Source organism: Lynx canadensis, chromosome C1 (genome assembly GCF_007474595.2).
Source record: "Lynx canadensis isolate LIC74 chromosome C1, mLynCan4.pri.v2, whole genome shotgun sequence".
NCBI lineage: Eukaryota > Metazoa > Chordata > Mammalia > Carnivora > Felidae > Lynx > Lynx canadensis.
In genome coordinates, this window is record NC_044310.1 from 55,980,176 (window position 1) to 55,995,744 (window position 15,569).

Consider the following 15,569-nt stretch of genomic DNA (forward strand, 5'->3'; position numbering starts at 1 on the left):
CCATTCTTGTGTTCCCCTGTTATCCAACTATTTGAAAGCTTGGCTCATTTTTGCTTCTCTGGGAAGCCTTTTGAGATTGCCCCAGCATAGGAGTCACTGAAAAGCACCCACTGCACCTCCCATTGGTCGCTGGCTATATAGCTCATGCATTGGTAGCCTTGCTCCCCAAGAAGATTAGAAGTTCCTGGAAGGAAAGAACTGATTTGAGGGAGACTTGGCCTCCATGCACACCTACTTAAGAATCTCAATGAGAGGGGCACCTGGTGGCCCAGTCGGTTAAGCGTCCAGCTTGGGCTCAGGTCATGGTCTCATGGCTCGTGAGTTCGAGCCCCAACATTAGGCCCTCTGCTGTCAGTGCAGAGCCCACTTCAGATCCTCTGTCACCCTCTCTCTCTCTGCTCTTCCCCCCATCAAAAAAACATAAATAAACATTAACAAAAGAGAATCTCAATGAGCAGTTACCATGGCAACAAAGAGCTTCTCTTCCTATTCTCTCTGATCAAAACAAACAGACAGACAAATTGTTGAAGAGCAAGAAAATTGGCTCCCTGTCTGGACTGGCAATGAGGGCATCGGGACAAGGATGAGGCCAAATCTGAGAACCTAGTAAGTTGCCCATGGACTTGCCTTGGAATGCTTTGGTGCCATCTTAAAGAAAGTGCTTCTTTCTGGAGCTACTGGCCAGCCTGTGACGCACCCTGAATGCCAACCCAGGAAGCACCCTCTCCGTGAGACTTGGAGACCACAAGGTCTGAGGCTCCCCTAACAAGAAAAGCAGCCCTGTCTTCACAGGCAGAGGCCTCAACATAGAAGTTGGCTGAGTCAGATTTGCAAGTTTAAGAAAGAGTTGCTTTGGGTGGTTTTCATAATCTTTGGTGAGTTTGCAGCAGTCTTGGACCTTAAGGACTCAGATCCACCACAGCTCAGCAGAGCAAATGTTTCAGAAAATGCTAGGAAAAGGGCAACTTTGCTAATTTCCCTTGCGATGCAATCATTGCGCTGGTGTTTCCTGACCATCTCTGTGATCCAGGCACAGTTCTAGCCTCTGGACACGCCGCTGGGAACAAAAGGGACAGAACTCCCTGTCCTCCCAAGCATCCACTCCAGCTCAGTATCCAGTTCACTTTTCACATGATCCAAGCACAGCAGACATTTGGACTGTGACAGGGATGTCACAGGAGTCCTGGGAAAGGGAATCAAGCAGACAGAGCTTTCAGAAATTTTTCTCAAACGCCACTGTTCAAAGCTGTGGTCTGTGGACCGGCAGCATCAGCACCACCTGGGAGCATGATAGACATGCAGAATCCCAGGCTCCTCCCAGACCTTCTAAAGCAGAAACTGCCTTTCAGAAACTGTACTTCAGTAAGCTTCCCAGGTGAACCATGTGCAGGCAAAGGTTTGGAAATACTGCCATAGAACGCCAAGTCCCCCAAGCTGTCCCACAAACAAAAGAGAGCCGGATGGCCAAAGAAGTTTGAGAAGGAGCATACCCTGGCCCTCCCTTGCAGACTCAGAAAGCCAGCATGTGAAGGATGAGGATGTCCTCAGAAAAGAAACTTGCTTAAAACACCAATGCTTCTCAAACCTGTTTGACAGCCCAACAATGACTCAACAAATGTAAGCATTTGATGGAACTAGTATCCTGTGAAATGCACCCTGGGAAAAACTGTATTGCCCCCCCTGGCATTCATTGATTCAGTTTACTTGGTTTAAACAGTACCAGGTGGAATGAGTCTATAGCATGATAACTGGCAGCTTTGCCAAGGCACAAATTTGAATCATGCCCACCGGGCAAAGGTCTCTGTTCTGGGGGGCAGGCTAGGGGGATGGAAGGGACCCAGAGTCCGCTCCTTCATGTGGCTGGGTTCGTCTCTGCCATGACTGAGTGAATCTATGGCAATGCTCATGGGGTAATAACAACACAGAATCTCCATGAATACTGGCCACCCCATGAGAGATAAGCCTTCACTCTGATTTTGCTGGTTAACTTATTGTGAAGATATACAAGGGAAATACCGCATTCTAGAAGGGACATGCCATTTGGAGAAACTCAGGAGCAAATATAGCATTTCTTGTTTGTCACTGAGGGAATTTGAGAAGGTCCAGAGCCATATGTAGCCCACAGGCGTCAAGAATTCATGATGATGACGACAAAGACGGTGATGATGATGATGATAGCTAACATTTATTGATAGTTCCTTACATGCCAAGCATTGTCCTAACTCGTGTTTTCCTTATAGCAATCTAGGAGAGGAGCACTGTATTCATTTTACACATGAGGAAACAGAGCAACAGGGCTGGTTCCTCACTTTAACTCCTTTTATGCTGAATTGTGACTTCTCAGATCTAAGTGCCAAGTGACTGGTGGAGACCAAACCTGCCAGATGATGAAGTGGTGCCTTGTCCCCCCACCCCCTCATCCAGCTCCCCAAGAGCTGAGAACCTTGACCAGAGACCCACCCCAAGGTGAACATGATTCAAATTTGTGCCCCAGCCGAACTGCCAGTTACCATGCTATGGAGCTCATTCCTTCTGGAATAGTGTAAACCGAGAAAGTTGAATCTCCTTTGAGAAAAAGTCTCTCATGTTCCAATTTAAGGGTGCCATTTCAGTGGGCAAGTGTAGACTAGAGTGGCCTCAGTGGCGGGCCCAAGGCTGGGAGGAGATGCCGGGTTTGTTTGAGATTCTGCATTTCTATCATGCCGCTGGGCTATCCTGGAAGAAGACAGGGTGCTGGATTGCAGGTAGGACTGACTTTGCACTTGTAAGGCCTGGGCTGTAGTCCCAGCTCTGGCCCCCAGTGCTACATGGCCTCTGGTAAGCTTCCTCCCCTGGGACACAGTCCCTTCTCTTTAATGCTTGGATAAATGGTACTCTCCACCCCCACCCCCACATAAGGCTACCGAGAGCCTCTCACTAGTGTAGGGGACAGTCCTTGGCACTTCATATTTCAACTCACTGCCTCCTAAGAGGTCCCTTCCGGGGCTCTCTTGGGCTTGTGGTGGCTCCACACTGCCAGATCTGCATCACGTGAGAACAGACCTACCCCCACCCCTCTCTCAGGGACACACAGATCTGTTGCCTCCAAATCACATCAATGGGTCAGACAAAACCCAGGGATAAATTCTCTCTGCTTCTTGGGATGATTCTTAAAGATCTCTAAGACCTAGAGGCGGGTCACTCAGTTTATATCGCTTCCCTTATTTTGGGACATAGTATAGAGTGGTGGTAATGGGGTCATCCAGGCACAGCTTTGAGTGTTGGCTGTGTAACCCCAGGCAAATGACGTAACCTCTCTGAATTTCAGTGTACTCATCTCTAAGTTTTGTAAATAACAGTATCTATGTCATGGGGCTGCTGTGAGATGCTGGCACATAATCTGTGCTTCTTAAATGGCAGTTATCATTATTGCTGTTATTTGGACACTGGTGACAAGAGAGGATTCTGGGGTATACCATAACAGAATACTTTTAAAAACTGTCTTAAAAAGTCAACAAAATTTTTAATGAAATTAAAAAATATGTTCTTCTCTCCCTATAAAATTAATATTTTGTATGAGGTTGAGCACACAAGATTTAAAAAATAAACACATAAAAATCAAGGGCTTCTAAAAATTCTAGGACTCCGGGGGCACCTCAGTGACTCAGTCGGTTAAGCGTCTGGCTCTTGATTTTGGCTCAGGTTATGATCTCATTGTTCATGAGTTCAAGCCCCGCACCAGGCTTCAAGCTCACAGCCTGAGGCCTGCTTGGGATTCTCCCTCTCTCTCTCTCTTCCCCTCCTCTGCTCGTGTTGTCTTTCTCTCTCAAAATAAATAAATAAACTTTAAAAAAATTAAAAAAGATAAAAATTCTAGGACCCCTTCACACTTCCTGTGTTCTGTCACTTTCCACCCGCTCCCTCCTGGCAGCAGCTGCTGGCGGTTTACCGTTTACAGCAGCCCTCTCTGGAGACTGGCAGGTCTCCATCCCCCACATGCAGGCAGGTCAGTAGATGCCAGCTTTCCCCGGAGCAGACCTGAAACCCTCTTGCTGTCTCTTTGCCCTGGAGATCTAGTCCAGGCAGAGAAGACTTTCTGGTTTCATCAGTAACTTCCAAATTGCTTCCTACTCTTAACGCTGAACTGCAGAAGCAAGAATCACAAAGACCTCAAGACAGGAGCAGCTGGTCAGAAATTCAGCTCCTCCTGTAGCTTCCTTGACCTTCCCGTCCAAGGGCCAGCATCTGGGAGGGAGGAGAATGGGGAAAACACCTAAAGACCCCTGCTGGGAGCATGCACTTGCCATGCATTAATCTTCTCACAACTACCTGGGGTAAGGGACCAGCTTGAGGCTGCACAGTGGCAGAGATTGATGACTGGCTGAACCAGATGAGCAGAGCCGGTGCTTGCCATATAATAACGCCGTTGTCTATACAATATTTGGGGCAGGAAGGAAAGCCTATTTACTAGGACATAACAGTAAAGAGGATGTATGGAGTGGTTTAGAACAGGTCCTGGAGCCAGATGGATGGATTTAAATGAGGCTCAATTACTTCCAGCTCTGCGACCCCGGCTGAATCAGTCAACCTCTCTCTCTGCAGCAATTTCCTCATTGGCAAATGGGAAAGAGTCATACCTAACCCATGGGATTGATTTGAGGGTTAAAATGAGTTGATAAAACCAAGCAGTTAAAATACCTGGCACCTACATGGCCAGCACTCTAAACGTTAGATGTTACAACTGTTGTTACTGAATTAAATACTGTGAAGGTAGGAATCTTTGTCTATTTTGACCACTGGTCTGTTTTATTTTTTTTTAATGTTTATTTATTTTGAGAGAAATGGAAAGTGTACGTGTAGGTGAACGTGAGCAGGGGAAGGTCAGAGAGAGAGAGAGAGAGAGAGGATCCCAAGTAGGCTCCACACTAGCAGCACGGAGCCCAGCCAGGGCTGGAACTCACAACCTGAGCCGAAATCCACAGTAGGACACTTAACCGACTGAGCCACCCAGGCGTCCCCTGGTCTGTGTTAGAACGGTGTCTAGTACTTAATAGGAGCTCCATAAATATTCGTTGGGTAAATGAATATTGTTGCCATCAGAAATATTGGTTTTTTGTAATGCAGACATTATTTATTTTGGCCAGCAGAGGTCAGCAAATAGCTATGACTGACACTGATTCTGGGCGAGGGTGGTTTTCAATGTCAACTTTGAAGGTTAATGGGACTGTCCTTCCTGAGCTGGCTGGCAGGCTAATAGGTCATTATTGCACCTATAGGACCTGTATAGTCCCTACCCCTCTAACTCACACTGTGTCGGTTGGAATGATTGGCAGAAATTTCAACTCACAACAAATTTTGGTGCAATTTTTTCTCACAGGCCCAACTTATTTTCAATTTCCTCCCCCACCCTCCGTCTCTTCTTTCCCTTCGTTGTCCTCTAAGGATCTGTTTCTCACACACACACTCCTCTGCATCAAGTAGAATACTGTGCACACTCCCAAATTTTTATCAGTATAACTGCAGCCTGTGCTCCAAACCATGCAATCTAGGGTGCATATCCTTATGCAGTAATTCTTCCCAACTAATGACGCTAAATGTGACATAATAAAAAAGAACATCCGATTTGATCAAACTCGACCCAGAGAGGTACTGTAACTTGGCTGAGGATGCACAACAATTCGTCACAGAGTGAGAGCGCTAGCCAGGCAGGGCCTTGTGTTCTGCCCACTGCACCAGGTCACCACTTGGCTTTTTTTACCCACAGAGGAGGCTCAGGTAGTCCCTGGGTACTGTTCTAATCAATGCAGCTGTCAGCTTCTGGCCCCAGATGCTGTTGCCCTGGACACCAGCACAGAGGAGCAGATTGCTCTCCAGGGCAGCTCATTCAGAGGTCCAGGGACGGTGGGCAGGAGACCATCACTGCCTACTCACCACTCAGCTTGCTCAGCCTCTGCCTACAGCTCCCACATTTCCTCTGTGACCCAGGGCAAGTCCATCTTCCCCAGATGGTGCGTTTCCTCGGCACTGACAGGGCCCATACCGCCACAATCAAAGGTGCTTTTCTTGGGAGCCTCTGGGTAGCCCCTTGGATAGCAGAAGCCAGACACTGGCAGCCTCCAGCAACAGCCAGCAGGGGAATGGTTCCCCTGTGTCAGCCTCACGGCAGCTCCAGAGTCTCAGCTCGGGTGGCCCACGGCCATGGCCTCCCCATTTTAAGATCCTGTCTTTCCCAATTATTGTCAAAAAACTTATGCCACGATACCTATTTGGAGAAAATATTGAATTGAGACTCCTACGGAAAACCGAATTCTTCGTGAATTGATGAGTTGAAGAAAGAAAGAAAACTAAAAAGGAAAAAATTAAACCTAGAAAAAACAGGGGTAACCCACTCTATTACCTTGCATAGCTAGTGAAGCATTTCCATTGGGTCAGCACGTGAGGACTGTCAGCCAAATGTCAGGTGGGAAGATTTCATGTGGTGGCCACTTCTGTCTGTTGCTTAGTCTCTCAAGAGTTCCTGAACTGGAGACATTCTGCTTAACTGGGAGTAAAGACCATCCCCACCTGGGCTCACCCAATGGAAAGAGCTGCTGGATACAGGAGCCACCTGAGGGAGCTCAGAAGAGCAATGACAGGTGTCTACGGGGCTGCAGAGCCAAAAACTGATTGGGGTCTATTTACATTAGCACCCCCCACATGGCGATGTCCAGTGGATTTGGATCAGGCACCCTATATTACTACAGGACATCATTGCACACAGCCTCCTTTATGATTCTTAGAATCAGGGCTGGTAAGGACTTCAGAGATTACCTAGGTCAAAGAGGGGGGTGGTGCTCGGCTGCCCTGGGAATCCCAGAGCAAAGTTGTATGCCGAGCCAAGACCAGAATTCACTAAAAAGCAATAATATCCTGGAGCAGTTACGTATTTCCCAGATTCCAAGGTCTGACTTTTGTCCTGAGGATTTGCTCAGTCGTAGCTGTCATCCTCCCTTTGGCCAGAGGAGGGCAGACACTTGCCATTGATGGAGGTAGAGAGCAGGCAGATATTTTTTTAGGCTGGAATAACATCTCCCTAATAAGGTCATTCTGCTCTAATGAGAATTCCAACTCAAAAGAAAATTCTTGATGTTTCTGCTACAAATATGCTACTCAAAAGACAGTGAGGTTCAGGGACTGAAAATCTCTTCTTAGTTCCAAATTAATCACTTACCTCTCAGAGCCTCATTCTTTTATTATCTACTATGTGACTATGAAGAACTGATATTAGGGGGAAAATATGTAAATTATAAATTTCCTTATTACAGAACACACAAAAAGAAAGGGAGTTCAACAGCAATGGGATATGTGTTTATGTGTTGTGTCTGAAGCAGAGTGAGAGCTGGACAGAGGAGAGCGGTCCAAGCTGTCGGGAGGGTTTTCTGGTCGTGGATGAATATATTTCTAAATTCTGTGGCAGTTGAAGCCAACCCATTTTGCACTTGGAAAGCACTTGACTACTTGCACTTACATTTCGAACTGTGCTTACTTTAAAACTTAAAGATGTGACTTACCTATTGAATCTGTATAAGAAAAGTGAAATATCACAGGGATACATGTAAAGTCCAACAATTAAGTTGAAAAATGCTGCTGAATACACAAGAAGGTATTGGTGATATTTGTTTTTGAAACACCAAGTGTTTGAGTGGTTACGTGGTCACAAGAAGCAAAAAAGTAAGACGTAGATATTTTTAAAACACCTAGTGCCATTTTCTAAGGATGTCACACCCCAGTAGAAGTATTATTGTCACGCTAATCTGTGCCAAATACTGCAGTCTGAGTATCACATTTTGGAAGAGTGAGGAATTAGAGTGCAGTTAACAGGCAAGTGGTCATAAAGGGAGGGTCGTGAAACCATGTCTGTAGGAAGAGCTTTGGAACTGAGACATGAACCTGGAGAAGCGCAGCCCAGTGTGGGAGAGGAACTATGGGAAGGGATTCAGTAAGAGGGTCAAAGCCACAAAGGAAAGGCTGGTCTTGATACTTAAGAGCCTTCTCAACAAGCGAAGCTAAGTGCATTGCTACAGACAGGCAGCTGTGTATACTGGACAGTTCAAGGAGTGCCTAGAAGACCCTTCTGATGTCCAGAGAAAAGGCACTGCTGATGTAGTCTTGGAAACCAAGTTATCTCTATACAACCAAATCAGTCATGTATCAAAACATGGTGGGTGAGAGCAAGCTTGCAGAAATCAGAATGGTTCTTGTAGCCCAGCAGGACGAAAGGACCTTGAAATACAGGGGACAGTGGTACAGTCCCATGAAAGTCAGTTTGCACCGGCAAGTATGGCCAAATCAGGAGCACCAACATATCCTGAAAGGAGCAAAGGTGGCTTGAATCAAAAAAGGATAGGGGTCCTAAAGAATTCATGTTTCCACAGCAAACTGAGATTAGGATTAGCCAAGATATGTTCACCAACCCTCCCCGATCGAATTCCCACATTATGCTAAGCACTTTTGAGGGAGCTGTATTTTCTTTGGAGGCTCAGGGATGATCCCTCAGGCTTCTTGTGGTTGACATGTTATCCCTTTCTTCTGTTTCCTCTTTCAGCCGCTATGATTACTAGACAATGGGATGATGGAGCCACAGAAGGTGTGTGTATGCTGCATTGTAAAAGATTGCATGGGAATCGTAGTTTATTGAGATTCCCCAACGTGACCGGTCAGTCTCTCAGAGCCTGATCAGTTTGAAACAGTTGATAAAACATAGTTTCTAGAACTGCCAAGGTGTGAATGAGACCCAAGACCAACATTGCCTCTGAACTTCTTTCAACCTTCTCAAAGGTACCTGCCAGGGGTGTGACTTCAAGGGCCCCAACAGATCTGAGAGATGCACCGAGGGACTCAGGCATCAGAACTGTTGCAGTGATTTACCTCAGTTCCGAGAAAGGTTAAAACTACCTGGAGGTCATGTAGGGAAGCACTTATTTCATTATTATGGACGTTTTCTTCCTGGAAGGGAAAAATATAGGAACACCTAGTGAATACTCAGTGGGACTGAACTGATAAAACTGATTTTGTTTTCTCCATTAAACAGCAACTGTATTTTATTTGCTTGCTGAATGTTGGTGAATTTTCTTACTGTTTAAAACCAGATAATTGGAGAAGTTTATACTTCTTTTCTATAATACTCTTGAAAGCCACCTGCAAAATTCAGATCAACTGGTAAAACTGGTCTACATGGCCAGTAAATAATTTTTTTTCTCTAGGTTTCTAGTCCTTAATAAAGGCTTCTTCTCACTGCTTGAAGAGTTTCTTGAACTTTCCACTGATGGAAAATGGTTGTGTTCAACCTGCAATCTTTTTTTAAATTTTTTAAATATTTATTGTTGAGAGACAGAGAAAGAAAGAAAGAGTGCAAGCAGAGGAAGGACAGAGAGAGGCACAGAATCTGAAGCAGGCTCCAGGCTCTGAGCTCTCACCACAGAGCCTCATGTGGGGCTCGAACCCACGAACCGTAAGATCATGACCTGAGCCGAAGTCAGACGCTTAACCGACTGAGCCACCCAGGTGCCCCCAAACCTACATTCTTGAAACTGAGACCTTCTTTAGTAAAACTCCAACAGTCATTTCATGTTTGCAGAGGAGACAGAACACCCAGAGAGAGAGAGAGGCTGCAAGTTTTTCTCTCCTTTGGACTTCAACTTTCTCCTCCAACATCCATCTGCTATTTCTCTCCTGTCTCAGGATGAAACCTTTCACTTTTTTGAAACTAACCCACGAACTTGTGTCCTTGATTCCAAATCTCTAAACTTCCTTGGGGCTTATGTTAGCTCATCGTCATCTTGACTTCAAGGCTGGCTCTTAAGCCTCAGGTTTACGAACTCAGTCCAGTTCTCTCCTCAGACTAAAACACGCAAGTCCTCCCTTTATTCTGGTTCCTCATGTAACAACAATCCTCTTTCCTTCCCAAAATGACCTCCTATTAATTCTGCTCCACCTCTAACCTGTGTTCTAACCATTTGAGAAAGTCACAGACATCCGAACCACCAAATCCAACAGGTTTCATTCCCTAAATGCTGTCAAATCTCAGGATTTCTAACTTCTTCCCCCGTGAATCTGGTTTTCTTTGGCTTCTTTGACAACTTGCATTTTTCTGGGTGATCTACCTCATTTCTTTCTTTCCTATATTAATGAAGCTGTGCCTGGTTCACCACTCTTGCCAGTTATCTTCCCCAATGCTTTGATGCCCTGCCCCAGCTGTACTTCTTATTCCTGATGGTAATGACCGCCAAACCTCCTACCCCAAGTGGTCTGCTTCACCTTTCATTTCCAATGGTTGGCTTGTCAATTCTTCCAGAAGATGGCTTTTAAAACTCAGCCCAGGGAGAACTGGACAGCAACATGCAGAAGGTTGAAACTAGACCACTTTCTCACACCATTTACAAAAATAAACTCAAAATGGATAAAGGACCTAAATGTGAGACAGGAAACCATCAGAACCTTAGAGGAGAAAGCAGGAAAAGACCTCTCTGACCTCAGCCGTAGCAATCTCTTACTCGACACATCCCCAAAGGCAAGGGAATTAAAAGCAAAAGTGAATTACTGGGACCTTATGAAGATAAAAAGCTTCTGCACAGCAAAGGAAACAACCAACAAAACTAAAAGGCAACCAACGGAATGGGAAAAGATATTTGCAAATGACATATCGGACAAAGGGCTAGTATCCAAAATCTGTAAAGAGCTCACCAAACTCCACACCCGAAAAACAAATAACCCAGTGAAGAAATGGGCAGAAAACATGAATAGACACTTCTCTAAAGAAGACATCCAGATGGCCAACAGGCACATGAAAAGATGTTCAGCGTCGCTCCTTATCAGGGAAATACAAATCAAAACCACACTCAGGTATCACCTCACGCCAGTCAGAGTGGCCAAAATGAACCAATCAGGAGACTATAGATGCTGGAGAGGATGTGGAGAAACGGGAACCCTCTTGCACTGTTGGTGGGAATGCAAATTGGTGCAGCCGCTCTGGAAAGCAGTGTGGAGGTTCCTCAGAAAATTAAAAATAGACCTACCCTATGACCCAGCAATAGCACTGCTAGGAATCTACCCAAGGGATACAGGAGTACTGATGCATAGGGGCACTTGTACCCCAATGTTCATAGCAGCACTCTCAACAATAGCCAAATTATGGAAAGAGCCTAAATGTCCGCCAACTGATGAATGGATAAAGAAATTGTGGTTTATATACACAATGGAATACTACGTGGCAATGAGAAAAAATGAAATATGGCCTTTTGTAGCAACGTGGATGGAACTGGAGAGTGTAATGCTAAGTGAAATAAGCCATACAGAGAAAGACAGATACCATATGGTTTCACTCTTATGTGGATCCTGAGAAACTTAACAGGAACCCATGGGGGAGGGGAAGGAAAAAAAAAAAAAGAGGTTAGAGTGGGAGAGAGCCAAAGCATAAGAGACTGTTAAAAACTGAGAACAAACTGAGGGTTGATGGGGGGTGGGAGGGAGGGGCGGGTGGGTGATGGGTATTGAGGAGGGCACCTTTTGGGATGAGCACTGGGTGTTGTATGGAAACCAATTTGTCAATAAACTTCATATAAAAAAAAAAAAAAAAAAACTCAGCCCAGGCAAATCCAAGCTTATCATCCTCATTTTGGCAGATCTTTTCTGTTTGTCCAGTTCAAAATGGATTCTCTGGAAACTAACCCCAATCCACAGGGTGAGCCACTAGCAGCTATTTGACTTGACTTCCTGAACACAGTTGATTGGCGAAAGGACAGGCACCTGCCTGAGGCAGAGCCACTCGCATACTCCCTCCTAGTTTTGCAGTGAGACAGAGACTTGGACTAGTTGTAAATGGTACAGCTTTAGGGGAAAGGTCCGTGAATTCCTAGCGCTTGGGTCTCTTAGAGTTGTCCCAGTTGCTCATCTTTCTGTTTAATTCCACTTTTTCGTGGATCAATGAAATACTCTAGGAAAGTGCTAGTAAAGTCCTTCTTTTGGCTAAGGTTGCTAGTTGTCTTCTACTACTTATAGACCTTTAAGTAATAGACCCACAGACACATCTCTAGGTATCTCCAATTCCATCAAGGGCCCTACCATTCCCTCACACAGCAAGGGCTTGAGATTGGACTCTGCTCTCGACTTTTATGAGACTCTCATTCAGAACACTCAAACCATGTCAGTTTTATCTCCAAATAATTCCCTGCCTCTCCATGTCCTCTACTATCACCCTGGTTCTGGCCTTTGTGATCTCTTTGCTGGGCTTATCTAGCTTCTCCATGCTCTGGTGTTCATTCTGATCTTACCACTTTTCTGCCTAAAACCTTAGGGTAGGGCTACAGCTCTTACCACAGCACTAAAAGCCCTTCCCATTGTGGCTCAAGGTGCATAGGGCTCATCTGCTATTTCCACTTCTTCCGTGGGCCAGCCAGGCCTGAGGACCAGCCTCATTCAAACATTCTCTGTTCTTCACATCCTCTAGGATTTTGGTACTGCTGTTCCCTCTGCCCTTTCACCTTGGTGAAATCTTACTCCTTGAAGGCCTATGTCCTTAGAAGAAACTCTTCCTCCATCCTTTTGGAGAGGAGACCACTAGTCACATTTTATGTTCATCTTCCCTTCCAGACCACTAGGCACAAGTTACACTGAATTCCTGGCACCACAGTGGTCGATCAGAAAGTGGATATTGAAGGCATTGGATCATACACCATCCCTTGTTTACCAGGACAGGAAAAGGCCTGGGAGAAGAGCCAAAGCCAAAGTATATTTCTTTCCATCGCGGCTCAGCATGACTTTAGCCAAAATCAGGGTACGTTAAATGGACTGTGCCTCAGACCTGCAGGAGTGTGTGTCTGAAAAATACTCACAAAATTGATTTTGGATTCCAGGAAGAACACATTTATATGGCTTAGAGTTTAAGAGACATTTCCATATAGGCACCGCAAGCCCACGAAGCAGTTAAAGTTTATGAATTCCAGCTTGTAGGTGAGGGAACACCGAGGTCAGGTGGCTTCAACCAGGTCACATTGTTAATGAGAGACCTTTGACAGGAAACTGAGCCTTCTAACATCAGATCCAGTATCCTTTCTCTCTGCCATACCACGCTGTCTCTCGGAAGGCAGAGGTAAAATACAATGAAACAGGCTACTGGGGAAGTGAGAATAAGGTGGTGGGGGCAGCTGTCTGCTTGTATGTCCTAGAACTTTCCTTCCCCGCCCCTGTGGCCACTCACTGTCCCGCCGGGGTGGAGGAGTGGGAACAGTGGTTAACCACCCAGCACAGAAAATATTACCCTCTTTCCAGACACAGATACCATCCCCAAGCACTCTGATTTGGTGGCAAAATATTTTAATTTTTCATAAAGCTATTTCCCAACCTGTTCCCCACCCCATAGACTCAGCAGGGAAAAGAACCTGCGGGCATGTGTGCTGGTAGGGCAGGAGGGCGACGTGTGCATATACATATGTGCGTACATGTACAGGTTTATTTAAATGATCAGATCTACACTTTTGGAGGCTGTTGGAAGCATCTTATCAAAAGAAAACACATTTTAAGCAAGAGGTTAAAAAAGCTTTTCAGACCCAAAGGCCATTTAATACAGTAAATCCTACTTGGGTAGTTTAGCAAACATTTTTTTAAAACCCACATCCAACAGACTGGTTAGTATTGGATACACAGATTTGGTTTCAAAGCTGAAATGCCCCTGGCGTAACAGACCTTCTCATGAGATTCAGTTATTTTATATTATGCCATTAAAAAATAGGGACACATATCTATCGACAACTTAAATATTAACTCAATAGGCTACTTGGTGATATAAATAGAAAAAAAAAAAACACAAGTGGTCACAGACTAGGATTGAGAAGACTATGACATCAGCCTATCCTGGGCTGCAAAAATGTTAAAATCTATCCTAGAATCTAAAACAGGAAAAAGAGTCAAATAATTCCACTCCATATAGACCCCATCTGGCCCAAACCATCCCCCAAGGAAAACACCCCCAACACATGAGGTTTACTAACCACCTGCTACAGATGTTACTATGTCACTAATTAACAATGATCACAGAAAATGTGTCATATCAGAGGTTTTGTTATACACAATGCATTAGTGGCTGCAGGAATCCTCCTGTGAGAGCTACAGTCAGAAGGCAAGCTGACAAATGTCCATGCCGCGGATCCAAGAAGAAACCCCAGCTAAGAGCCTCAAGCATTCCTTTGCACCCGAGCTCTCTCTGGCACACTCCCCGCTCTGGTTAGAGGGGCTGGGATGTGGGGGGACAGTCCCAGCCAGGTGCTGCAGCCTCTTACTCCTGGGCCTCTTTGCGGGTCAGCTTGTAGATCTCGGTGGGTCCGTCCACATGGGTGATGGTGGTGGTGAGCTGGAGTTCTTCCCCACTGTGGACACCCAGATCACCTGAAAGAGGGTTTTGGTGTTAGATGTGTTCAGGGAAGAAGAAAGACAGGATGCACCTCAGTAACAACTGCCCTGACCCCAGCCCTCTTTCACATCCTGAGCTTATAGAGACAACCAGGGCCCCCACACGTAGGGCTAACTCCTAACCTTTTTCCTCAAGACTCTGCAGTAGTTTCACAGCATTCTTCTCCCAGAGAAGAGATATGAATGATGGATGAGTCAGCATAATGCTTATTATCATTTGTAGTAATTATTAACATTTAATGAGAACTTACTTTGTACCCGACGCTATTCGCAATGTTTTATATGTAATCATATTTAATCCTCACGAGAGCCAGCCCAGGTGAGCACTCTGATCATGGCAGCTTTACAGACGAGGAAACAGGGAGGGAAGTAAGGTAACTGCCCCAGGTAAAGGGGCAGACACATGACAGAGCCGGGAACTAGGCCAGGGAAGGAAAGTCTGACTCTAAGGTCTCTGCTGTGGGCTAAGCCAGCACCGCACGCCTCCCCAGTGATGGGGAGGGAGGCACGTACCCACTCCATGTGAGTAATTGACAAAGCAGCTACGCCACGTGAAGGGAAACAAGACCTGCCTATATTTACCAACAGATTGGGCAGGGAATACACGTAACACATTTAGAAACATTTAAGAGTTTTCTTCTCCAGGAAAAAAGTACCAGAAATGTGTTCTGAATTTTCTGCTGCCCCCAGGATTCCATATACAACACCAGTGTTTTGGACTCATCATCAGTGACAGAGGTGTTCCTCTGCTAAAATGGAATAATGTAATCTTTTCTCCACCAGCAAGAAAAAATAAGTTTCTGTAAATTAAAGCATTCTCCTACCTGCCAGGACACAAATTAAATGAATGTATAATTGGCAAAGGGAAAATGGAAAACATCAGGACCTAACTGTTTAAGGACTGTTGTCTAAGGGGCATACACATGGATTTGGGTATTTACAGAAAGGGGTGCTGGTTATGTCTGTGATTTTTATATTTATACCATGTACGCACGATTTCATATTTTGGGGAACTAAAATGTTTCCTAAATCAAACCACAGAATTAAATAAATAAGTGCTGCTTTCAACTGGGACTGAAACTTAGAAGCGACTTTGGCCCTACACTTACAACTAATGTCTTATCACTAGTCTAAGAATTGCTGAGCAT

General features: G+C 45.3%; 1 protein-coding gene across 3 annotated transcripts in view; it reads right to left on the reverse strand.

Annotated features, from left to right (window-relative positions):
• Positions 1-13,447: 13,447 nt before the first annotated feature.
• WLS (Wnt ligand secretion mediator) overlaps positions 13,448-15,569 on the reverse strand; it is a 101,456-nt gene continuing 99,334 nt past the window's right edge. For 2 of the 3 annotated variants that reach the window (XM_030324540.2, XM_030324539.2), the window contains one exon: positions 13,448-14,397. In XM_030324540.2, the coding sequence (XP_030180400.1) occupies positions 14,288-14,397 (110 nt within the window). In that variant the 3' untranslated portion in view covers positions 13,448-14,287. The remainder of the gene's footprint in view (positions 14,398-15,569) is intronic. The other variant, XR_003970755.2, reaches the window with a different exon arrangement.